This window comes from Cygnus olor, chromosome 16 (assembly GCF_009769625.2).
Source record: "Cygnus olor isolate bCygOlo1 chromosome 16, bCygOlo1.pri.v2, whole genome shotgun sequence".
Classification (NCBI taxonomy): domain Eukaryota; kingdom Metazoa; phylum Chordata; class Aves; order Anseriformes; family Anatidae; genus Cygnus; species Cygnus olor.
The window spans coordinates 714,023-740,082 of record NC_049184.1 but is presented as its reverse complement, the minus strand read 5'-3'; the positions used below and the strand labels follow the sequence as shown (position 1 = coordinate 740,082).

At 45.3% G+C, this 26,060-nt stretch overlaps 1 protein-coding gene across 2 annotated transcripts; it reads right to left on the bottom strand.

Annotated features, from left to right (window-relative positions):
- Nucleotides 1–102: 102 nt before the first annotated feature.
- Nucleotides 103–23,801, bottom strand: PIGU (phosphatidylinositol glycan anchor biosynthesis class U). Of its 2 annotated transcripts, XM_040575946.1 has the most exons (12): nucleotides 23,251–23,525; nucleotides 18,295–18,359; nucleotides 16,970–17,029; nucleotides 15,944–16,006; nucleotides 14,491–14,600; nucleotides 12,717–12,817; nucleotides 10,940–11,037; nucleotides 8,523–8,677; nucleotides 7,918–8,061; nucleotides 5,663–5,787; nucleotides 3,570–3,712; nucleotides 103–695 (listed from the first exon to the last, which is right to left on the bottom strand). In XM_040575946.1, the coding sequence occupies exons 1-12, from the start codon at nucleotides 23,378–23,380 to the stop codon at nucleotides 582–584; spliced, it is 1,308 nt and encodes a 435-aa protein (XP_040431880.1). In that variant the 5' UTR covers nucleotides 23,381–23,525; the 3' UTR covers nucleotides 103–581. The 2 variants fall into 2 exon arrangements, with proteins under 2 accessions (XP_040431880.1, XP_040431881.1); XM_040575947.1 differs by lacking the exon at nucleotides 3,570–3,712 and having other exon boundaries at nucleotides 23,251–23,801.
- Nucleotides 23,802–26,060: the final 2,259 nt, after the last annotated feature.

Genomic DNA, 26,060 nt, shown 5'->3' with positions numbered 1-26,060 from the left:
GGTTACCCATTTGTTTCACAAGCTCCCACTGTGTCTGAGCATGTGATTTTTCCAGAACCCACAAGAGCAGAAGAACCAAAAAAGGGCATCTGCAGGCAGGGCTTATCACCAAGTACACAGACATTGCCTTGTGTCAAGCAGGAACATTACTGGTAAAAGCAGTGAAGGGGAAATTTCCAGGAGAAGCAAACATCTCCAAGAAGCGGTGACAACGAAGTAAACAATTTATGGGCTGAACTGTTTCTGGGCCAGAGATTCAGTCCTGGTTTTAGCTCAAACACTTTTTCCAGTTCCTGATGGACTGCCCAGAGTTGATGGCTGAGGCCACGGTGAAAAGCGCAGCTGAGGGAAGAAGGGAGATGCTCCGGTGGAGGCATTGCAGATTCTACTTGCAGCTTTTAGCCTGCACTGAGTCCACTGCTGTGGAAGGTATTCCCAGAAGAACCTCAGCTCTTTCTTTCAGTAGGTATCATCCCCAAATTCAGACCTCATCCAGGGAACCTTCCCCACCCACCCCATATACACCAAGCTTTACTGTTCCTTAGAGTAGTCCATGTCCCAAGGACTGGTGGATACAATCCTTACTTCAAAACAAGCATGGCCTCTGTCCCATCTTGTCTTGTCAAATGGAGTCCGTGAGTGAGGTAGTACTCCCGCCGGAGGAAGGCATAGAAATAATCTGAGATGAGCAGGATCTGCAGAAATGAGATGTTCAGACACATCAGTGATGCTTCAGAACAAAAATAAATGGAGACGTGTTTGTGACAAACCCTGAAGGGGCTTAAGAAGCTCCTAGGCTGCTCGTCATGCTTTGCAAGATGAGGTACTGTGATCTTGTGAATACTCCTTGGCCATGGCCTTACAGTACAAAACTACGGGAGACTTAAACTAACCTATTTATTGTGCTACCAGTGTGCTCCCACAGACACCTCAGCTAAGGAGACAGTAGCTCCATAAAAAGGCCAAAAAGTACGACAAAGGCAGGTCAGGTCCATATATTGTTTACAGCTTTACAGACCACCTTTAAGCCTCATCCACAGGACTCCTGTGCATGCAAATGCTGTCATGCAACTCGACCCAGATGCTGGAAGTCCCCTGCTGCTGACTGGTATTGAGTACTTTTCAATTGCCATTTCTAGTCAGAAAGGGCAAGAAGCTTGCAAGTAGCAGCAGAAACTTCACAGGTCAGCCTTAGCAAATGGAAGTTTCAGCAGTTTAACAATACGTACCAGGGTAAGGGGTGAAGGGAAGAGCTGGAAAGTCAAGGCTGTGGCTTCACAGAACAACATCCAGGAGCAAAACCAGATAAAAGCACCCTCATCACTTTCCCATCTCCTTCCTGTCACTGTGCTGTAGTGCCCTCTCTGTGGGGCAGACAACCCTGTGTATTTGTTTGCACACTTGCTCCCTTTAAGTGGGAAACAGAGCTGGCTACCCCCCAGATTTTCCCTGATCCAGTTCAGAGAATGCTTCCGTAGACACTGATGCTGGCATCATCCTGTGTTGCAAGGGACCTCCCTTGCATACTTCAGGCTGGTATTGCCACCGGCCACATTGTATGGTGAAATCACAATTAATGCACCTTCCTCAAGAGCTGCAGAGAACATGGAAATCTGGCATGGAAACCACGAGGTCCCTGCCTTCCTCAGTCCACTCTTCTGTTTTGCTGAGGCACTATAGTGCTGATTGTTCCCTTGACTAAAAACAGTCATAGGTGAGAAAGTAAGAGCGGGTCTCAGGGCCAGCTGTGCTGGAGTGGTCAAACAAAGGATGTTTTTTCTAAAGCAGTCACTTGGGCAAACTGCTTTTGCAGAGGCAGGCTGGGCTGCAGTAAGCACAATAGCAGTGAGTGACCTGCTGTCTCACTAATGCCATTTGCCATCCAGCCTCTTGTGGTGCAACCCTCCCTTTCCACTGGAAACAGCATCAGTGCCAAACCAAACTAGCAGTTACAGTCCCAAACCAAACTAGCAGGTACTGTCCTAAATGACCAGATGCCATTAGCACATCACTTTGGCACAATGCACCTGGGGAATTCATGCCTGGGAGAGCCTCACTGAAGTATGCTGCATTGCTAAGGGGACAAAGGAAGACAGAGAGCTAGTCCGTCAGCCAGAGCCTGCTTGGGTTACTGTCAAATACAGCTGCTGATAAGAAGGCTCAGCAGCAGGAAGAGAGGATATGTAGGACTAGGTGAAATCTGAGGGAGAGGCCTGCGGGCTGCTGAGATCAGAGGAGAAAGTCAGAAGGAAAACAGACAGAGAGGGGTAGAGGTGCCCAGGGAAGAGGGAGAACAGCAGTGCTTACTTTGTCTGCTTGTTTTGCTTTACACTACGGCTGGCTACTTGACATGCTACATCAATATGGTTGATTTTATTTTTAATTAAATGACTCTGCAGATATCTTAATGGGAAAAGAAATAACTGGGGATGGCAGGGGTGAGGGCTAGTTCTTTCTCACAAAGAAATCAGAAAGGAGAGTTTTGCTCTGTCTGCATTGGCACAGAGCATAATACATTGCAGGACCTGCCATGATTTTCTCAGGTAGGAAATAAAATCCTCTTAGATCAAATGCTATCTGTCATTTAAATTTTACTATTCCTTTCATTCCATGGCAAGGCATATAGTTAGAGAGCTAACAAACCACAATTCCCTGTAAGCCCTTATTAATAGCATCTATATGCTAACTCTACTCACTGCATGGAGTCCCTTTTGGCTTTTACAGAACAGAGGGTTTTATACCACAGAGGGTGCTTGCCCCCATTTATCAAGGGGCTGGGGAACATACAAGCGGGTGATTTTTCTGACTCTGGCAAAACTGCTCCTCTAGTTTTAGGAGATGCAATATAAATGTAAATGGCTGAGGCACATTGATAATCAAGGCAACTTTAACATGAAGTGAACGTTCTCCTTGTTTCCTCATCCACATGTGAAAACGTCCCAGGACCTGGGGATTATCTACACACCATAACAACTAGCAGAGAAGAGGAAGGAAAGCCTTAGGAAAGGTTGTAGCAACTGTGTACATTGGATCTCATCCTCCAGGGTTGCTAAGCTCTGTTTTCTCTGAGGGCAGTGAAAGTCATGAATCTAGAAGGGCACAGCCTGGAGAGAAGGAAGGAGAGCAAGCCCTGGCATGAGCGAGACCAGACACATGCCCACAGCCCTACATTTCAGTGAGGTGTTATGCTTAGAAAAATTGGTGCCATGTCCCAGCATTTGGGCAGCTCTCATTTGCCTGTTGTATGGCCCCAGTGCTGCTGCACTCGATTCATGTGCTATTTACCCTGCCATACTGAGATGCTTTTCCTCTGCTATCAAGCAGCAGACTGCTAACATGCAGAGTGAGTTGGATTGTTAAGCTATAGTTTAAATACTACAAGAACTCTTTCCCCATTAGTGTGCCAGAAGGTGAGGACTAGGCAGATTTCAGCTGGAGCAGGAGAGGCAGGAAGCTGCTATGCTGGACTATATGGGCCAGACACATCCTGCAGAATTCACTGTTGCTGACAGGACACCCGATCCAGTGGAATCCTCAAAGTGCAGCCTGGTTTGCCTTGCTCTACTAACCTGCCCTATGTTGAAAGTCAACGTGATGGCATAATAAAAATTGGAGTTAGCACTTCCTGCATAAATCCATAGATGCCACAGAACAGGGAACAGGAGGGAGCAGACAATGAGCACACATGACAGGATGAAGATGTTCCGGAGGACTGCAAAAGAAATAAAAAGTTATTAAAATGAAGCTTTATTGAACAGCCATGCTCATGCAACCAGCAATGGTATTTCAGGTATGTGCAGTGGCAGAGAGGCACTTGCCGAAGCATACTTCTCTGCAACAACCAAGCTTTTGCAGTTTGTTTTGATAATCCCCTGGGTACCTTTTATAAGACATTCACTGTATTTTCTCTTTGAAACAAACATTTCTGCCTTAGCTTGTGTGTGAATCCTTCATTTGCAGCTCCTTCCTTCTAGGTCCTGTGCTTCCAAAGAGCTTCCACTCTTCCTCTGAAGACTTTGTGTTGTTTTTTTGGTGTCTACACTACAGCAGCTAGCAGTTTTGAGAAGGGCCTTTGCACCAGCATCAAGATTCAGAGAGCAGAGCATGCCATTCCCTAGCCTCGTCAAGCTGACTACTTAGAGAAAAAAACTAATCTGTGGACCATAAGGAAAAGACATACTTTCTCAGAAGATGGTAAGGAAATGAAAGAACCATAACAGAGGACATTCTTATAGGCCAAATGTGATGACAAACATATGCCCTTGGGAGGTACAAGAATCCTTTAGTCTGTATGAGTATGTGCCAGATGGCCAAAAAACAACTACAACTTTGTCTAAAAGAGCTAGGAAATACTAGGCCAGAAGAGGTTTTGTTTTCTGTTCTTTGGCGGTAGTAGTATAGTTTATCCTGGCACTTGTGCAGCTGTGCTTGGCTATAGCTCAACATCCCTGAAATTAACCAAAAGACTTCTGATCATTCTGCTGCTGAAGGGAGCTATCTGACGTTTGATGACTATTATCACATCCAAACCTGTTTACATCCATCTTTTTTAAGCTTTTCGTTCAATAGCTCTACTCACTCACTATGGGATTGTCCCTCTCACGCTCATACTTGCCTTCCTCTATAAGTTTGGAACATACATCTCACCTAAATTGAATTAGGATTTCTCAAAAATATGTCACCTGGTATGGCTGTGACATCCTCAGGGCCAGCCTGGAGCTTCCTGCTCTATTTCATCACAGCTGCTTTGGCCTTAGCTTTCCTTAGTCTGAAGCAAATGGAGCGGATGGTCTCCACATCAGACAATGCTCCACTTACTCCCCACTACTGATGCTGCAGAGGACCAGCTTAAAGCCAAACATATGCAAACTACTCTGGCATCTTGACTCCCAATTATGTCTCCTGACACCAGGTAGACTAGCTGCCCTGCACAAACTTGACCCCGGGTAGAGAAGACTGCAGTCAAAGCCAAGGACAATACGGCAGGATTGCATAAAGCAGCTTGTTTAACTGACTTTGGCAAGAAACACAAGAAAAAACACAGCACTTCCAGGAGTACTACACTGGCAGACTTGCAAAATCTCCTCAGTGTAACAAGTTCTACAGTCAGAGTTTGAAAATCATCAGGTAGTTCTCTGGTGATTTAAAGAACTATACAGGTTCTTTACGAAGCATTTAAGAAAAACTGGACAAACACTTGGAGTAATTCAGTTACTTTTACTCTAAGCAAACAAGCAGATGCAAAACAAAGAACTGCTGCAAAGTGTGGGATTTTAAGGCTAGGGGACTCATCAGTTGCAGAAGCAGCACTCTACACACCCTTACATGGGAGTGAAACACTGAAAGGATGGATGTAGTTTACATGAGGAACATCTTTTGTGCAGGACTGTAAAGGGTTCTTAAAAAAAAAAAATTAATCTTCAGAATAACTTAGAAGGGGAAAATGTACAAGTGAAAATACTCTCCTCGACCTCTTACAACCCTAGTCCTGAACATATGTTGGAGACTGTATCGTATCACCAGAAATCAAGCTTTTTTCCGGATAGCCCAAGGAGGCCACAAGAGCCTGCAGACACAGGCGTGGTTTGGCTTAGTGGTGACAAATTATTGGACAGACCCTTTCTCATTCCAGAGAAGAAACAGTCAAACACAAAGAACTTACATCTGTAAAGGTGGCTCCAGACTGGAAGGAAGGCCATATACAGTGCAACATCTCCCACTGTGGGATAGGACTTGAAGATAGAAATGATTGCAAGCTGGACAAACATGAAGAACACAGGGTGTTCCCTAAAAGGGAAAAGACACAAAGGGTAAGAGGACACAGTAGGGTCTCTGCAAACTGGAAATAAAGATCAGGGAGGGCACAAACATACTGTGGGACAGGCTTTAAAAGGCTCTGGTACTCCACTCTCCAAATGAGCCTCTGATGGGACAAACTGAGCTGCTAGGATTGTCCCCAAGTTTTCATTTTTTCTGGCAATAAAGAACTTGAAGTTCCAGGTAAGAGTTCTTGCTTTTTGACGATACTGGCTTCTGCAAGCAGGGAGCAGGGACCTTTACGCCTAAACCTCTGCTCTCTTTTGATGCACGTAACATGCTCATAGCAGAGTCCCACTCCCAGATCTGCACAGATCACTGCAGGGGTCTGGTATTTCTTCTTAATCACAGTTGCTATGAAAAATGCAGGAGACGATTCCAGCTGAGTTAACTACACTGTGGCAAGCAACGAATCAAGTTCCTCAAATAGTTTCTCAACATCAAAGTGATAAGGTGCCTCACTGTCAGAGGACTGTCAGTTCAAATATCCTTCCCAGGTTCAGGTATATAGCGCATGTAGTTTTCTATGTATTGCATGCAAGAAAGGGACTAAAAACGTAGGAAGCATCTTCTAGATGTGCACTTTATAAAGAGCTGAGGTGGTGATGCTTGGGATTGCTATTGTAAGGTCTAAAGAGCAGCTTTGTTTTCAGAATGAGTGAACCAGCTTTGCAGTAGTGCAGAGAAATGAAAATGAAGAGTGATGGAGAATGTAATATTCTGGACAGACTGACCTTTAGATTCAACTTTTAAGTACAGGTATGAAGCAAATTTTCATATTTTGAACATAAGGGGAGATGGATTTTATCCTCTATCCATGGTGCCAAATCACATTTAAAAATTAAAAGTGAAACTGGACTGACTTGTACCTAAGGCGAGAATAACCTCCAAAAACAGGGCCCACTGCATTTCATCTCAGCTGTCAGTAACAATAATGCCACTGCAGCTTTTTGGGACAGCAGCAGGAAGGGAAATAAGATGAAGGAAAATATCTTGAAAAATATCTCCACTGCAGAAACTTGTTAGGAAATGCAGGCTCCCAAGTCCCATATAGCACTTTGAACATCTTAATTTCAGGAGATATGGAGGCATTTTCTTACGTTGAAATCACAAGGAAGAATCATGTAAGTGATGGTTACTACCCGTGACCCCAGGCTACTTTTAGTTTTTCAAAAACATACAGAGCAGGACGGGTTTCCAGCAGGGGCAGGAGTGACTGCTGTCTCCACAGAAACCTGACCATGGCTTAAGAAATACTTTTCAGGAAAATCATCTTTCCATCTCCAAATCTGAGTGCAGGTTAGTAAGATGGCAAAGAGGACTTCCCAAGAGTGTACAAGTGTACAGCAGTAGCAGGTTTCTCAGTCACAGCCCATGTGAGGAAGGGGACTTAGTGTGGTGTTAGTCCAATCTTTTCCTCAAAGCAGGGTCAACACTGACTTCAGACAAGACTGCTTAGGGCTTGGTCCAGTCAGATCTAGAAAACCTCCAAGGACGAGCCATAGATCTCTGCTCCAGTCTGTGTCTGTCCTCAAAGTGATGACTGTTTTCTTTACATCCAGTTGGAATTTCCCCTCTTTCAATTTATGACCACTTCCTTCTCACCTCAGCAATCTCAGCAAAAGGCTCTATCTTCTCAGTAGCCTCCTCTTAGGCGTTGAAATGCTATCAGGTATCCCCTAAGACTTTTCTTCGGCAGGCTAAAGAAGCCCTGTTCCCTCAGCTCCTCTCCAGCCTTCAAACCACTGACCATCTTTTAGGTTCTGCACTGGACTTGCTCAAGCTTATCGGCATCTTTCTTGTACCGAGGAGCTGAAAACAAGAGGCAGTATTCTTGATGGGGTTTAATGAGCACCACCACTCCTGTTGGTACATGGCTTGATAACAGGCATTTTCCCCTTCAATTCCAGCACAAACATAATATTTTACTCTATTTATGAGGAAAAGATTGAGACTTTGGGAAATGAGGATAGGCTCTATTAAAAACAGTTTTTCAGGTTCATAGATTCAGACATCTGATGCCAGTCTTATAAACTTCCACTGGACAACTACAGGAGTAAAAACAAACAAACAAACAAACTAGCAAAGAAACATACTTACTTTAACTTTACTGCCAAGGGAATGGTGTAGAAGAACACATTGATCTGAAATACGCATACGAAGAAAAGACTAAAGTGCTCAAACATCTCTGCAAAGAAGTACCAGAAAAGGCCAATATTGGGTGTCAGATCTGGAACAGAAAGGCTGAAATTTGAAAATAAAAGACAATTTTAAATGGCTGTTTTTCACTGCCCTGCTTCTGCTACATTAATTGATCGTTATGTGGTATTGAAAGGACCTATATTTTAAATCTGTGGAAGAGAAACCAAAGAGGTGAAAACCTGGAAATAACATCCTTTCATGTGACCCCAGCAGGATTTACACCACTCCTGAGCAGATATTTCTTCAGAGAAAAATGTTACAATCACAGTGGCTCAATAAACAAATCCATTTCCAATGTACTTGTTGGAAAACATTTCCTGTCTTATCTAATTCTTGCTGCTACTTATTAACAGCATCTGGCTAATGGCATGGCTCCTCCACACACACTTTTTTTCTTGTGTTGCCAGTAAAATCACAGATCACATACTCCTCAGGGCAGGGAGTGGGACACACCTGTGATACATATGAAACAACACAAAAACAGTAAGAATTCTTATACTTACATAAACCCGTAAACAGATGGGATAAAATCCCAGGAGTTGAGGAGGAAGAAGGAGAGGCAGATGATTACTACCAGGCTGCACAGGTACAAGGCTGCATACTGCATGGTGTAGAGCCAGAAGCTTTTACTTTTCGGTTTTATCGGTATGAACTGACGCTGAAAACAAACCACAAGCAGGCAGATATCCCTCATCAGTTGGAAAGCCACAAGAAAGTCTAATTGTTCAGAACATCGTCTGAAATTGTTGAAAGAAAGCATCAAACACTGGAAACTACTGCACCAGGAAGAGCAGCTCTCAAGCACAATCTGCTTGATGTTCTTCACTCTCTCCAATTAAGTCAGACATGTTGTCCATATTTTTCTGTGCCTGAAAATCAATGTGCTAAGCTGGCCATTTCTGCCTGTAATGCTACAAATGAGTCAAGTCTCAGGTGTTCAACGTGAGATTCGCACATGCTTCCTCACAGCTACAATTTAGTTTGTGTGTTTGCAGTACTGTTCCGCTGCTTGCCTTCTCCTCCGCAAACCCTCATTGTGAGATGCATGCTTTGTGACCAACTGCCCTGTGATGCCAGCTCCCTGCCATATGGACTGGAACTCATATTCTGCTGAACTCAGGGAATGAGGAGGGTTTCTAAACACAACAGAGCCATTTCAACGGTTGCCTCTTCAGACAAAGACAACTGCTGCAGTCCTGCCGCTGCCACATAACCTTGACAGGTCAACAGCAAGCCCTTATCACATAACAAGACATACTGGTATCTCACTACGAGAGATCTAAGATTCCCTGACTGCATTTATAAAGACAAGTATATACACAGGGGCAAACACCTTGGGAACTGCTCACAGTTCTGCAGCTCCAAGTCAGCTTTTCCACTTGCTGCTAGGGTTTGCACTGGCAAGAGATGTACGGAGAGCCAACTCTAACTGGCATGGGCTCTCTGTAAAGCATGCTCTGTTTCCTCAGTCATACTGCATTTAACACAACTTGCTGGAACAATGTAAGCAAATTTACCACAGATTTTTGGCAGGACAGATTGGAAAGTACTGGAGAAAAGCTATTTAATTCTGTACAAAGAATACATGAAACTTCATTTACAAATCCAGGTAAAAGAACACACACCAGCCTGTTCCCCTTTCAAGTCAGTCATAAATCATGCTTTCATATACCAAAGAACTTGTTGCTGTTTGCAAACACAACACTTTTACTTTTCTACTGCCATGAAGAAACAACAGCTCAGACTAAAGTTAGCTGAAATGGTAACAACATATAAAACAAAAAATAAATGTTCCTAAACATTAACTAACTGGAAAAGCAACATTGACTCAACAGAAGTTCTTGTCTTGCAAAGAGTAAGGAAAATCAAAATCCTTAGAAAAGTAAGAGACAGTCAGGGGAAGGGAATGGACAAGAATTGACTCTGTTCCCGTTGAATCTCAGGGATTTGAGAATAGCCTGTGATGAACCTGTAGTTAAGATTAACTATAAAAAACATGAGGAAAAACAGGATAGAAGCAACCAAGACTGGTACTGGCTTAACAGCAGGATTTCCAGAATGACAAAAATCATAAAAATGATTTTTTGGTTGGTTGGTCATAAAAAGTTGGTTGTCATAAAAATAACCGCCAACTGATCTGTGAATATAGGATAAGAGTCATCTGCTAGTGGTTACAGCCTCTCCTTGCTCCTACATCAGGGTGAGAATAGCAAATAATCCGTTTTTCATTCAGCACATTATAATTCTTCTTTATGTCATTTTACTGAACTTTACAAAAGTTCGGAGACTGGAGAAGCATGCAGGCAAACTGGTTAGATGAATCTGCACACTAGCAAAGGGCTGCCTCAGCTTTAAACCCTACCCATGCCTGCAGATGTGCCTACCAGCCTACTGATGGGGTGGTTTTGCCTGGAGCAGTGCCTGTCTGTTGAGGTGTTGTGCACCCGTGAGTGATCAAGGTCAGCCCTGTGGGAATTCAACCACAGTCCTGTTAACGGGGAGGGAAATCGGACAACAGAAACCAGCTGCTTTCACAAGTACATGACTTTTGCCATTACACTTAAAATTTCTGAGTTTGGTTATTCAAACATACAGCTCTTCATTTTAACACAGCTCAGTGGCCCATGTCAGTGCAAAGGAAACTTTCCAGGTCTAAAATCCTTGTTGCAATTCACATGACACAAAGAATAGAATATATTTCAGGCAAGCTAAACACCAACCAGTTCTGTAGATTACTTTCTGCTCCCCTTTCCCTGTGCAAAGGCATCCCCATTAAGGCTGTAAACGCTCCACGGCTTGAGGAGAGAGTCACTTTTTCTGCAACTCAGGGCCTACCCCCTGACTTCACTCTCAACAGCTAAGAACTGCTCCTGCACAGCTACGGTAAGACAACAGATATTAATGCTTAGAAATCATTTACCTGTAAAAGGTAAAGTAGAGCTGGAGCAAACAACGTGACAGGGTAGAGTGACTGGTATGTTGCTAATGCCAGGAATACAGCACTGAGGAAGGCACTACCTGTAAAGAGAAAAAGTAAGTTCATTTGTAAGTAATATTTTATACTACCTTACAGACAGGAAGTCCAAAAAGGAAGAAATGCACAATCCTCTGTGATGGGTTTACAAATATCAGAACATGACATAAAGAGTAGCAGAATGTGTCAGAGAGTAGCCTTTTCTTAACTGCATTTTGAAAGGACAATGACTTGTACGAGAAAGAACCACTGACTCGTTTCTATTTCCTATAATTCACATACAGAAAGTGATTTGTGTAATTCAGTCTACATATAGACCGTGTTGGCTGCTCTTTGTATGTGGGAATGCATTCACTTAATTCATATCTGCGTGAAACAGCTGTCTGGTGTATCCCACTGAGCATGCTGGATGCCCTTGTCAATAGAATGAATGAGGGTCCTCAGCAAAGCTCTGTGAAAGACAGCAAGTGAAAATCTGTAGCTGAAGGAAGGAGCATTATCCCTATTTTACAGATACCAAAACTGAGTGCATTGACTTGACAATTACGCCTTGGGCTAATTGTCAGCCTGTGTGCATTGACTGACATCAAACACTTAGTAAGCTTCTCTCTGCTTCCATCTGTGTGAAGTATAGGGTTTCCTAGCAATGAGTCTTCTCCATTCTACAATTCCAGTTTCCTAGACACAACCCACCCTATTCTCTATTTTATTGTGTTAAATTCTGCAAACATCAAAATAATTGGTACCCAGAAATCATAATCTGACATTCTCTCTTTGCTGACTTTAAACACTAGAGGCTGCCACCCTCCCAGTGAAGGAGAAAACACAGGGAACACCAACTACAATTTTGTATATGACGAAACTATTTGTCTTACACTATCAACGAACAGCAAAAATCAGTTTAAATAAGTGGATCCTGTACATCTGCTTTCACAAATGCTTTTAAATGGTACTCCCTCCTGCCTCAATTACTTAATAATTGAAGGAAAACTTTCTTTTCGAAATACTAGTAGCAATAAGCTATACCAGCTTACTTTGTGATGTCTGGTTCTGGGCACTGCTGGAGACCAGATAACAGATCAAACTGACATTTCATATAATCCAGCAGAGAACTCCTGAAGCTTATGTGACTAGCACAAATGCCAAAAGACTTTAGCACAGGGGTTCATAAGAGAAACAGAAACCTGGTTTAATGTACAAAATTAATGAAAGCCATTCTGTCACAGTCTATTCAATTGGGCTAGTATAGGCCTTTGGTTACTGTTTCTGCCCAGCCAGAACTCAATTAGCTAATTTCAAACCCAGGTTACAACTGTAAGTAAAAGTCAAATAGTTGCAGGCAACTGCTTGCTTTTGAATAAAAGCTCAAGGCATATATTTTAAGTGGATATTCATGTACAAAAGGAAGAGCAGACTCCTATGCAAAGACAGATTTCTTCATAAACAGAAAACTATTTGAAGTCATCCAGGAAATGGAGTAAATTTTTAGAAGGGAATCACCTAGGTACACTGAGATGAAAGTAAGTTTTGACTTGACTATAAAGTCTCTTGGGCTCTTGTGATCTGAAGTAAAACTAAGTTATTGCTCCATTCGAGGGCTGATGCGTCCCACTCACATATTTGTAGTAATCAGACTTGTAAAGTTCTACGCAGATTTGATTTCCATTACTTTTCTAATCTTTATAGAAAGACATAAATAAATGCTTTTTCTTCATTGCGTTACCTTTTATTGTAGCTAAAATGAAGAATGCAATGACAGTATTGTTGATGGCACAGGTGGACTTTGCCACACAAGACATCACAGTGTAGGGGTTCAACAGATAGCTGAAAAAGAGCAAAGCTCAAGTTACATTCAGACAATTCAAAAGAGGTAACCTAATTAAGAATATATTGAAAGGAAAACCAGATGCAATTTGCAATTTGTTTTTGTTTGTTTATGTTTTATGGGTTTCTCTCATCATCAGATTAACTCAGACAAATAGAGAGAACACTGAAAAAAAGGAGATGGGACAATGTCTAAAATGCAAATTCTGTCTTAGAAAACGACTACCAAAAATGTTCCTTGCTTTTCAGAGACATTGTGCATTTATTCAGTCAGACCTAGGAATACTGGGTCTGAAGTAAGCTTTCTGCTTCTCATGTTTACTGGCTCTGAGGAATTAACAGAAATAAGAAGATAGCAAGATGGAAACATATCCTTCTGGTACATTACCAGAGTGTTTCCCTCAACCCAGTTGCACCTTTGCATTCCTACTATGTCAGAGCAATTACTTAGGTTTACCATGACATGCTCTGAGCATAAAACCTGACAAATATGAAAAACTATCCCATTTTAATTAGAATTATGGAAAGACAGCAAGCCCTAAACACCTTTACCTTCCAGAATGCAGCCACATTTTAATTAGTAAGGATGCCTGCTCCTTTTGGAAATGAGATTTACAATTATCTCATTCAACTAGGTTCAAAGCCCAGAAAAATGTTTGAAAGGCTTATCGATACAGTAAGTGAGATATTGGATCAATCAGCCTTGGTAGTAACTAGGTCAATCACCAGAATTAAGTAGACAAGACCGGTGATCTTCTAACTATCTTCTTACATAAACATTACTCCTACTTCTCCGAGTCCTGGTCTGGCTTTTTTTCTGTGTTTCCAAAGATGGACAGCCTATAGCAGGATAGGTACAATTTAATGACAACCTCCCTGGGGTAACATGCACCAGTGTTACATACAAATATAAAACAGTCTCAGATTTACAAATTCAAAAGGCAAAACTCTACCTTTCTCAAAATGGGGAATTTACTACTTTAAAAAATTCATATGAAAATAAAAAAAAAAATAACAACTTATCTGATGCAGAATTCTTCCTGACACAGAATAATTTAGATAATAATTTATTCAGGTCAAATAATTCTTTCTTGTAATATTTTGTTTGTATATTATTTATTTTAATTTAATTGATGCATTCTGAAATTAAAAAGTGATTAATATACAGAGGAACACCAAGACATGACATTATTAAACAGACAACCTGGAATATCTTTGAATTATTATACTCGATTCTGGGACGTTCAACCTGTGATATCTAGAAAACATTTTGTCTGACTGCTCCAAAACTATCCTGACTGAAAAGACACACTAGATATTTGGAAGGCATTAAATCAACTCTGATGACAGTAGCATTCTAGCAAAATAAATGGGAATGTGATCTACGGAGACACAACATTCTTGCTACCAAATTCTTGATCTCATCCTGTTGAGCCCTTCTTAGGAGGACTGAGTAAATTTACTTGTCAGCAGCATGCATTTAGAAAAGCCTATGCTTTTCACTTTGAAACCAATTATTCAGGGATGGGGAGACTTTTATGTATAATAGGAAACTCAGAATTTATGAAAAAAGTAGAATCTTCAGCAAATGTTGAAACCCCAAATCAGACAAAACCCAAGGAGAGCAGAAGAATCAAAGCAGCCTATTACAACCTGAAAGAAGCAATACTCACAATAGTGCTACCTTGAGGGGGATGTAGTGCATTTCCATGGGTGTCCGGATGAGTTCAGCCACATCTGGCGCATATTTATCCAGTTCTATTAGGAGCTTTTGCTTTTTGAACTGTACAAGGGAGAAAGACCAAAGACTGTCAGATGAGGAAAGTCACTGTTCCTTATCACTTAGGATATTCATTACTGTAGAACATATACAAGTTGACTTTGTAAATTCACTGCTCAACACGAGACCCAAAGAAATGAAGTCACAGAACTACACTGTCCTCGTTATTTTGAAGATGGATACCTCTATGTCAAACTTCCTTTAGAGATCCCAAATCTCTCTCTTTAATATATCTTGCTTTATGATGTTCCCTATGGAGACAAGGGAGAAGTCTGTATTATGAACTTACTGAACTATGTCATGGTGAGACAAAAGGAGAGAGATGCTGGCAATAAATTCTCAACAAGCGAAATAACTCTCACGCAGGATTTTTGCATATCAGCAGTTCTATCGTGTTATTTCTTCAACCTCAGTGGACAAAGGACAAGTGCCTAGGTAGATGGGAAACCACACAAATGTAGAAAATGCAGCCTCCCTGTTCATATTAGTACTGTATCACCACACATCTAGGAATGCAGAGAGCACAGCATTGCTTACACAAAATGTTCTTTGAGCTACTTAAGAGAGAAAACTGGGAGGAATCACTCACTCCCAAAAATATGCTTATAATGTGAAAGGAACAAGTTATATTTGGTGTAGGACTTTCATCTTGCTCAGCAGAACGATCTACATCTCCTCAGCATCCTTAGAAGGTTTGTTCCTTCCTTTACACATTTTCAGAACCTCTATTAACTCATGCTGGGTGCAAACACAAGCGATGTTTCATCCTGAAGCCAGGTTCAGGATAAAACATTCCATTTCCTAGCTACAAAATATACGTAAGATTGTAGCAGAAGTTAGAAAAGTGATCACCCAAGTCTTGCCAAACCCATAGTTCAGTAATTAAATTCTGCATACTTCAAACTGCTGCAACAACTGAAGGTGGGTTTTCAATACATTTTCTAAATTTTCACACCCCTCTTGTTTATTGTGTCCCTAGAACTGTCTGCATTTTATTAGATACTGCATTCTTAAGAATTTCTCAAATTCTTTAAATTCCTTTCAGATCAAAGAATCAACACTGCTGCAATCATCACTCAAATGCAGTGCAATAGCTGTGGACACTAATTTGCTTCACACTGTAATATGGACACAACAGAATTTTAAGTACCTCAGCTGGTTTACAACATTCAGTCCCCATTTTTGTTTTGTGATCATCCAGGTATGTGCAGATTTACTGCTAAGCGAGTAAATCTGCTAAGCAACAAGGTCTGGTTGATACTGCATCTTCAGGTATATTTTCTTTGGTACAAAATATGTATACTTGTTGGGAGAAGAGGGTCAGCAACACTGGCAAGTCAGCTTACCACAACTTTGTTGTAGTCCTGGATGGCCAAGTAAAGGGCAACAGCTGTTAGTACATCAGTTATCTAAAAAAGCAAGGCGTAGACAGATAGACTGTAAGTAAAATAAATGAATGGGGAAAAATATACTGGTCAGTATTGCAATCCTGAGCAAGGACTCTGATCTGACTCAGCTCATGGAAAAACAAGCTTTAACAACACTAACTAGCTTGCTGATTTGTACAGTGTTCACACACCACTGCTAACCTCCGTAGCCACGAGACGTATCAGATACTAACATTTACAGAACTAGAGAATGGGGAATTAAGGGCAAAGAAAATGTTCGCGGAAAGAAGTATGTAAAGGTAACAGAGAGAATCACTGGTCTAATCAGAGCATGGGCAGCACCGGGGCAGTGCCAGGTGGCTAAATCCAACTGTCCAGCACGACAGCGTCTTGAGCTGTCCCAAACTCAGCAGGCAGCAGTACAGCCATCGAAATAATCAGTGCACCACTAGCTCTACTAGAGACTGCCCAGCAGGGAGCTGGGGAGAGAGGCTCTACCAGGTGGCATGTGCAGCCAGCTATGTGATTTCTGTCCTGGATCATGCAGAACTCACAGAATAGTTTACAACATGAGACATTTGGATTACTAACCCATTGGTGTTCTCCTTGCAGGCCTGGAGTTTGGCAGTGGGTTTTAATGAGAAACATGGCAGCGTAGGGACTGGGCGGGGGGGGGATGGCAAAATGTTCTGACCTGCAAGAGGTAACCTTTGAAATTTGAAATCAAATGTCAACTTCCCGTCCCTCCAAGAGGATACTTATCTAACAAAGTACTCACAAAAATAAATAAATTGTAAAGCAAGGGAAAAGCGTGAACTCGGGTTTGTATACACAAAGCTGCCTTTATAATTAAAGTGTGAGGTCAGCAGGAATTTGAACTCCAGGGAGACAACTGAAGGTCCCTGATGGATAAGCAAAAGGAAAGTCGTACTCAGCACTTCACAGAATGAGACCTTTCAAGAGGAACTTTCCAGAAGCACTCACCATGAAGACCAATTCAGCATATTCAATCAGGAAGTGAAAGAGATATATTATCAGCGGGGTCTAAGAGAGAGCAGAAGGGAAACCCATGTCAAATACTGTCCATCTCCATTTGGATAGAACAACTGGCAATTCAGTGGAGTATACTGTGAGAGACTGCAAAAGGCAATTTGCCTTAGACTCTTCCACAACGCTATTACTTCAGAGTAAAGTGAATAATCAAAATCACACTTGCTCATCTTTTTCCTTGCAAAGTTCTCAATATATTTCTTAAAGACATCATCAACTTTGAAAGTCATATTCTGTTTCACCTTTTCAATTCTACTAGTATGGTGGTAGAGTTACAATAGAAATATATAAAGAATAGCTTTAGAAAATCTTTTTTTTTTTTCCTAGAGAATCTCTTTATTTTCAGGTTGTTTGCATGTATTTTGAAAGTATTTCCTGCACAGATGGTTTCATTGTTTGGGTAAGTCTTTTATAAAGTAAAAAGAAAGCATGTAAAAAAACTTGAAGCAGTGGGACTACAGTCCTGCTATCTATCCTCATACTCCCAACAGCTCTTCCCTTCCAGGGTAAGAGGAAGAGCAGGTTTCGAACTATTCCTTTGACAGAAAAGCTTAATCTGGAGGTATTACATTTACATGGTATAAATTCAATCTTCATAGTGAGAAAATACATTTATTTTAAAATAGGTTTAAAATAACGTGATGATATAAATAAGCACGTCTTCAGTCTGTGAGAATTTGTTTCAAGCAGAATTTACTGAAACAAGTTTTCAGAGACACACGAGGTATGAGACTCACACCTGGGTGACACTGTGTGCGAGTGTACCTTCATATCAGTAAGACCATTCAAGGGCACAAAACCCCACAGGCGCTCGGAAGAACAATGTGCTTTCCAAAATGAGGAATAAACATACTGTCTGCTTGTACTAAAGTTAATATTTCTGTAAATACAGAAACCCAAGATGCTGCTATTCAGCAAAATTGTGTTCAAACTGCCAGTGGCGCTGTCTCTCCCTGCTCCTGCCTCTGCTCACAGAAAATCTGGATGTGAACAACAGATTTTACTTCTCAGATTCTCCTTACACACCACAAATATTGCAGTGGCTACCAGCTGCTTAGCAACTTGTTCTTCTGTGATGAACTGCATTTCCTGATTCTGCTAGCCACTAGGTGCAACTATTGCACAGACAACTGCACAACTCCAAATTTTCTGTAGTCTCTGGGATGAAACAGATCCCCAACCTTTGCCAATCCACGAGCAGTAAGGCTAACAAATGAACCACTGGAATATCACGTTTAAAATGAAGCATGCATACCAACCTCATGAAAAATAGCTCCAGAATATGGTGAGACCCCTAAATCCAACAGAGCTAATCCTTCGACCACTGAAACATAAAAAAAACACCTGCATGAGAATCCCGTAACGCTGGCAGAGAAAAACCTCGTGACAATAAAAATACAGTTTTTAAAACACCTATGCTCATGAGTATCCCACACGGAATCACTATCTGAATGGGTGACACAAAATCTCACAAAACCAACCATGAGCTAGAATTGTTTTCTTATTTCTGCCATGCAATCATGCTATTTGTTTCAGACAACTAACAATGTTATAGCTGAAATGTTTTGCAACTAGCTGTATAGAAATCACATGTATGATATTTACTGATTTTAAGTCACCTCTTGCATGACACGTGGTATTTATGCTAGACAAACAATTCAGACTGGAATAGAGAACAGCTCAATTGGAAGGGACCTACAAAGACCGAGTCCAACTGCCTGGCCGCTTGTCCTGGGACTGCCTGGGACGGAGTTCCCTTTCCCCACGGCAGCCCATAGGCAGGACAGCATGGACACAGCACCGGCGTTTTGCCCTGTGCGGGCACAGCATCGGGGCTGCCTCCAGCCCCCACCGCCAGCAGGCTGGGGGTGGGCAAGTGCTGGGGAGGGGCCGTGGCCAGGGCAGCTGGCCGGGACCCACCCAAGGCATGTTCCGCACCGTGTGGTAACGGGCCCAGCAACAAGAGCTGGGGCAGGGGAAGGAGAAGGGGGGGCTCTCCTTACGAAAGCGTCTGTCCTCTCGAGCCACCGCTACGCGTGCTGAGGCCCTGCTCCCCAAGGCGTGGCTGCACATCACTTGCTGATGGGAAGTGGAGGATAATTGTTTTCTCTCTTCGCTCCTGCATGGCCCTTGCTTTTTCCTGTCATTAAACTGCTCCCATCTCAAACCCAAAAGCTTTTTTTATTTTAGCCTTCCCTCCTTCCCTCCAATTCCTTCCCCACCCTGTCCTGCAAAAGGAGGGGGAGTGGAGAGAGCAGCTGTGTGGTACGTAGCTGCCTGTCAGTGTCACTGCACAGCAGCACTTCAGGGCTACCCAAAAGTTAAAGCACAGTAACAACTGCATTGCCCAAATGCCTCTTGAACACTGACAGGGTCGAACACTTCATCAACCACCTTGCTAGAAAGCCTCTTCCAACCTTTGGCCACCCTCACAGTCCAGAATATTTTCCCGATGCCAGGTCTGACCCTCCCCTGGCACAGCTTTGTGCCCTTCCCGCACATCCTGCCATCGGTCCTCAGGGGGCAGAGACCGGCACCTCCTCGAGAAGCCGCAGAGAGCAGCGAGGTCGCCTCTTGGCCTCCTTTCCTCCACACTGGACCACCCAGGTGCCCTCAGCCACTCCTCACAGGACAGGCCTTCCAGCCCCTTTTCCAGCTTTGTTGCCCTCCTCTTTCAAGGACCTTAACATCTTTTTCATACTGTGGGGCCCAGAGCTGCACGCAGTATTCCAGGCGAGGCCCCACCAGCAGAAAACAGAGGGACAATTGCCTCATTTGACCGGCTGGCTGGGCTGTGTTTAATGCACCCCAAAATGCGTTTTTTTTCTCCCCCTTGGCTGCCAGGGCTCGCTGCTGGCTCGTGCTGAGCTGCTGTCCCCAGCACCCCCAGGCCCCATCCAGCTGAGCTGCTCTCCAGCCACGCGTCTCCCAGGCTGTGCCCGTGTCCGGCACTGCTCCGTCCCAGGGGCAGCACCCGGCCTTTCCCTTTGTTGACTGCCCAATGCTCCCATCTCTCCAGATCCCCCTGCGAGGCCTCTGCAGGGAGTCAGCAGCACCTCCCAGTTCAGTGCCATCGGCAGACTTGCTGAGGACCGTCCCACTCCTGCCGGCAGATCGCTGATAAAGATGTTGAACAGGCCTGGCCCTAGAAATGAGCCCCGGGGAACGCCGCTGGTGATCGGCCACCAGCCAGATGCAGCCCCATTCACTAGGGCCCTGTGAGCTCTACCATCAAGACAGTTCATCACCCAGCGCAGTGTCACAGCTGGACAGAAGGATGCTGTGACACTATCAAAGGCCTTACTAAAATCCAGAAAAACCACATCCACCACCTTCCCTTCATCCACCAAGCAGGTGACATCATAGAATCACAGAATGGTTTGGGTTGGAAGGGACCTTAAAAGATCTGATCTAAACCTACCCTCTTTTAGTTTAAAGCCATTACCCTTGTCCTATCCCTACACCCCTGACAACGAGTCCCTCCCCAGCTTTCCTGCAGCCCCTTTAGGTCCTGCCAGGCTGCTGTGAGGTCTCCCCGGAGCCTTCTCTTCTCCAGGCTGAACAACCCCACCTCCCTCAGCCTGTCTTCGTAGGAGAGGTGCTCCAGCCCCTTGATCATCTTTGTGGCCCTCCTCCGGACTCGTACTAATACTTCCGTGTCCTTCTTGTACTGGAGGCCCCAGAGCTGAACGCAGGCACCAGGTGAGGTCTCAGAGCAGAGGGGGAGAATCCCCTCCCGTCGCCCTGCTGGCCACGCTGCTTCCGATGCAGCCCAGCATACAGGTGGCTTTCTGGGCTGCAAGCGCACCTTGCCAGCTCATGTCGAGCTTCCCATCATCCAGCGCCCCCAGGTCCCTCTCCTCAGAGCTGCTCTCAATCCATTCTCTGCCCAGCCTGTATTGGTGCTTGGGATTGCCCCAGCCCAGATACAGGACCTTGCACTTGGCCTTGTTGAACTCCGCCAGGTTCGCACAGCCCCACCTCTCAAGCCTGACAATCCACCAAGGCTGTTACCCCATGGTAGAAGGCCACCAGATTTGACTGGCAACATCTGGGGGGTTATGTTTTCCTTCTTCCAGTCAGCGGGAACTTCACCAGACTGACATGTCTCAAATACGATGGCCAGTGGCTTAGCAACTTCACCTGCTAGTTCCCTCAGGATGCACAGAAGCATCTCATCAGGTCCCATGGGCCCACTTGTGCACCTGCAGGTTCCTTAGATGGTCTCAAACCAACGTAGAAGGAGACCAAATTACTAAGACAGGACTTTCCTTTGATGACCCCCTCTTGACCATGCCAGATAACAGCTTTGTTCTTTAAGTGCTTTTCAATATCCCCCAGGATGATCTTCTCCACAACTTTCCCAGGGACTCCGGTTAGACTGAGGTCTGTTGCTTCCTGGGTCTTCCCTCCTGCCCTTCTTGTCGCTGGGTATAACGTCAGCCACCTGCCAGTCAGCAGGGATGCCCCCAGACTCCCACGACCTTTGGTAAATTGTTGAAAGGCTCTAACATCTGCTAACTCCCTCAGTACTCTGGGGAGAATCCCTCAGGTCCCGTAGACTTAAAAACATTCAACTGATTCAACTGGAGCCTTACAATTTCTGTGGCCACAAATGGAAAGTCACTGTCCTCTGAGTCATGGTCCTCCAACTCAAGAGACCAGGCAGACCAAGATTTGTCACTAATATTAAAAACTGAGGGGGGAAAAAAAAAAAGCCTCTCCTTCCTCATCCTTACTTGTTAGGTGACCATCTTCATCAAACATCAGTCTAAGGTTTCCCCTAGACCTCCTCTTGCTGTTGACATTCTCCAAAGAGCCTTTTTTTGTTCTCTGACACCACAGTGGCCAACTTTAACTCAAGTTGAGCTTTGGTTTCCTTGTTTCATCCCAGCAGATGCAAACTGCAGCTCCGTGCTCTCCCTGTGAAGCCAGACCTTCCTTCCAGAGGTCACGTTTTCCTTTTCTGCTCAAGTTCCTGGAGCTGCCTGTTCAGCCAGGCAAGTCTTCTGCCCTGCTTGCTTGACTTGTGACACAGGGGGATTGCCTGCTCCTGGGCTTTTAGAAGGTGGCTCTTGAAAATTGACCAGTGACCAATGGACCCCAAACCCTCCAAAGCTGATTCTTAGGGGACACTGAGAATTAGCTCCCCGAGTAGCTTAATAAAACACATAATTTTAACTTTTTTTGCCTAATTAGATATAGAGAGGACTCAAATGCCTGAAACCAGATATGAAAGAACAGAAAAGAATTCCCAAGCAAAGCTAAAAGTTGTACCTGTCCTTGAGATTTCCTAACATTCTGCAGCCTGAACTGCACTACAATGCCTGCACATGTTTTTCTGCAAGATCTCCACCTTACTGAGCACAAAGGTTCCCTAGGAAGGGAACAGGTTTTACAGTGAAAGAAACTATGCAGAACAGGTCCATTTGTTCACAGGGAGATGAAGCAGGAGATCACAGGAAGCAACACAAGGTTTTTGGTTCAGCAATGTGCTGGAACAATAGGTTCTGTTTCTGCCACAAAGGTACTTTTTCCATGCAGACTTTTGTCTGGGTCGGAAGGTACTGTGCTCCTTATTGTCTAGAGGCCTAACCTGATGCTCTACGGCAAAATTTGGGAAGTAGCCATTGTTACAAGGGAATTTTTGAGAGCTGTATTTTGAAGTGCTACACAGCGTAAAGCAGAGGCCTTAGGTCACCGAACGCGTTCATGCTTTTGACATTTATTACTCTGTGCCTCTGTATTCCGCCCCGAGCCTGCAGGTAGTTTTATTTGCACTGTATCTGGACATTACACCCAAAGGGACGTCGTTAAAGCAATCAGGCTTCGAAACGGCCTCAGCCGCCTTAGAGATAAACGCCCCAGAACACCCCTGCGTGATTTGCAGCTCGGTCTTCGGTCGCGATTTGAACCGCACGCAGGCGGTAACGTGGGGCCACGAAACGAACGCGGCCAACGACCGCAGCGCGTCCCTGCAGGCGGCCCGGCCCCGCCCGGCCTGCTCCGCTCCGCCACGCGCCGCCGGTGCCGCCGCAGCACGACGCGAGCAGCCCCGCCGCGGCCGCGGGAGCAGCGCCCGAGGCGCCGGATGCCGCCCCCGTCCCCGTTCCCGGCCGCTCTGCCCCGAGCAGCAGCTCCCCGCCGCCCCGGGGGGGGGGGGAGCGGCCGGGCCCTGCCCGCCGGCGGAGCGGGGCCTCGGCGCCGGGCCTCACCTCGCTTCCAGGCGCTCAGCGGCGACGCCACCTCAACCCGCTCGGAGATGAAAGCGGCGAGGCTCGAGCGGTACAGCGCGGCCCGGAGCGTCACGGCCACCAGCACCGCCAGCACCAAGGGAGCCGCCATCCTCGCGGGCAGACGCCGGCCGGCCGCCGGCTGTAGTTCGCGGGCGGCGTCGGAGAACCGGGCTCCAATGCGGCGGCACGGCCGGGAAGACTACATGTCCCAGGAGGCCTCGCGCCGCGCCGCCCCGCCGCTGCCCGACACCACCTGAGAGCTACGGCGAGCGCCGTGGGGCGAAACGGGCAGAGCGCGAAGGCGCCGCGCTACCCCGAGGCGCCCTGCTCCGGGCAGCTTTGCTCTCCTCCGCCGCGCGGGGCCTGTCCCAGCACCTCACGGGGAAAGGCCCCTCCCGAGAAGGCCTACGAGGCTGGTGAAGGGCCGGGAGCGCAAGTCCTGTGAGGAGCGGCTGAGGGAACTGGGGGTGTTTGGTCTGGAGAAGAGGAGGCTCAGGGCAGACCTCATTGCTCTCTGCAGCTACCGGAAAGGAAGGTGTGGGGAGCTGGGGGTCGGCCTCTTCTCACAGGTAACCGGTGATAGGACTAGAGGGAATGGCCTCAAGTTGTGCCGGGGGAGGTTCAGGTTGGAAATGAGGAGACATTTCTTCTCAGAAAGAGCAGTCAGGCACTGGAACAGGTTGCCCAGGGAGGTGGTGGAGTCACCGTCCCTGGGGTTGTTCAAGGAAAGGTTGGACCTGGTGCTGAGGGACATGGTTTAGGGGGTGACATTGGTGGTAGGGGGATGGTTGGACCAGATGATCTTGGAGGTCTTTTCCAACCTTAATGATTCTATGATCTGTTCAGCTGCTGCCTTTTCAGGGGGCTCCTCCAATGTAGTCCTATCCCCTGCCACAGGACAATAAATCTGGTCCTCAAACAGTAAGAGGAGCTTCAGCAATCAGCCTGTCATGTGGGACGTCTTCTGCTCTCAGGCTGACGGCATGAAAACATTTTCCATTGCAGTGATAAAACTATTTCCTATTAGCACAGGCAGTAGGTGGCCATGGGACTTGATTGGCCCCAGGACTGACTGGACTTGGCACATCCTCTGATCAGTCAAAGTGGATTTGTTCAAGTTAAAGAATTTGTGCAGGCATCTGGCTTCTTACTAGAAGCCAGAAATGCTAATTCTTCTCTGTAGCTGCTAACAAATATCTTCAGTTTTCTGATCAGAAATGCATTTTTTTCAGCATCGATTGCTCTCTAAGCAACAGTTCTGATCTAGTGTAACAGACAGCGGTTGCCTGAGAGCACTGCTTTGCTGAATAACTGGAGTGTAGTTGTGGGATTAAAGACATATTGCTCTAAGATGCTGGTTTTGCTGGTCTGATCTGGATAGGCTGGACCGATGGGCTGAGGTCAACTGTATGAAGTTCAACAAGGCCAAGTGCCGGGTCCTGCGCCTGGGGCGCAACAACCCCAAGCAGCGCTACAGGCTGGGAGATGAGTGGTTGGCCGAGAAGGACCAAAGCTGCCTGGCCGAGAAGGACCTGGGAGTACTGGTTGATAGGCAGCTGAGTATGAGCCAGCAGTGTGCTCAGGTGGCCAAGAAGGCCAACAGCATCCTGGCTTGTGTAAGAAGCAGTGTGGCCAGCAGGTCTAGGGAAGTGATTGTCCCCCTGTACTTGGCTCTGGTGAGGCCGCACCTCGAGTACTGTGTTCAGTTTTGGGCCCCTCACTACAAGAAGGACATGGAGGTGCTCGAGAGAGTCCAGAGAAGGGCGACAAGGCTGGTGTGGGGTCTGGAGAACAAGTCTTATGAGGAGCGGCTGAGGGAGCTGGGGTTGTTTAGCTTGGAGAAGAGGAGGCTCAGGGGAGACCTCATCGCTCTCTATAGGTACCTTAAAGGAGGCTGTAGCGAGGTGGGGGTTGGTCTGTTCTCCCACGTGCCTGGTGACAGGACGAGGGGGAATGGGCTAAAGTTGCACCAGGGGAGGTTTAGGTTGGATATTAGGAAGAACTTCTTTACCGAAAGGGTTGTCAGGCATTGGAATGGGCTGCCCAGGGAAGTGGTTGAGTCACCATCCCTGGAGGTCTTTAAGAGACGTTTAGATGTAGAGCTTAGTGATATGGTTTAGTGGAGGACTTGTTAGTGTTTAGGTCAGAGGTTGGACTAGATGATCTTGGAGGTCTCTTCCAACCTAGATGATTCTGTGATTCTGTGATCCATACCATATGCTTTCCAGCACCATCTGAGTTGGCACAGGAAATGGAAGCTTTGGGGAGATTCAGATAACCTCAGATGGCATCATGATCCAGATGTAAAACCATGCCACTACCGTATTTAAATGAAGTGCAAAAGCCAACTAAAAAGAAAAGTCAAAAAAGTAATTTGTGACAAATGCAGCAATAATTTCTGGAGCATAAGTTTGCTCAAATGTTTTCCCCGTAGGATATCTTGGGACTAAGCAACAGAATGATGTTCACAATCTGAGTTCACGTGTTTGTAGTGGGTTTACGTGGCAAGGTTTGGTAGCAGGGGGCCATAGGGGTGGCTTCTGTGAGAAGAATCCAGAAGCTGCCCCATGTTAGATAAGGATCCCACTGCTGGCCAGAGCCGAGCCAATAAACGATGTTACAGAATCATCTAGGTTGGAAGAGACCTCCAAGATCACCGAGTCCAACCTCTGACCTAACACTAACAAGTCAACCACTAAACCATATCACTAAGCTCTACATCTAAACGTCTCTTAAAGACCTCCAGGGATGGTGACTCAACCACTTCCCTGGGCAGCCCATTCCAATGC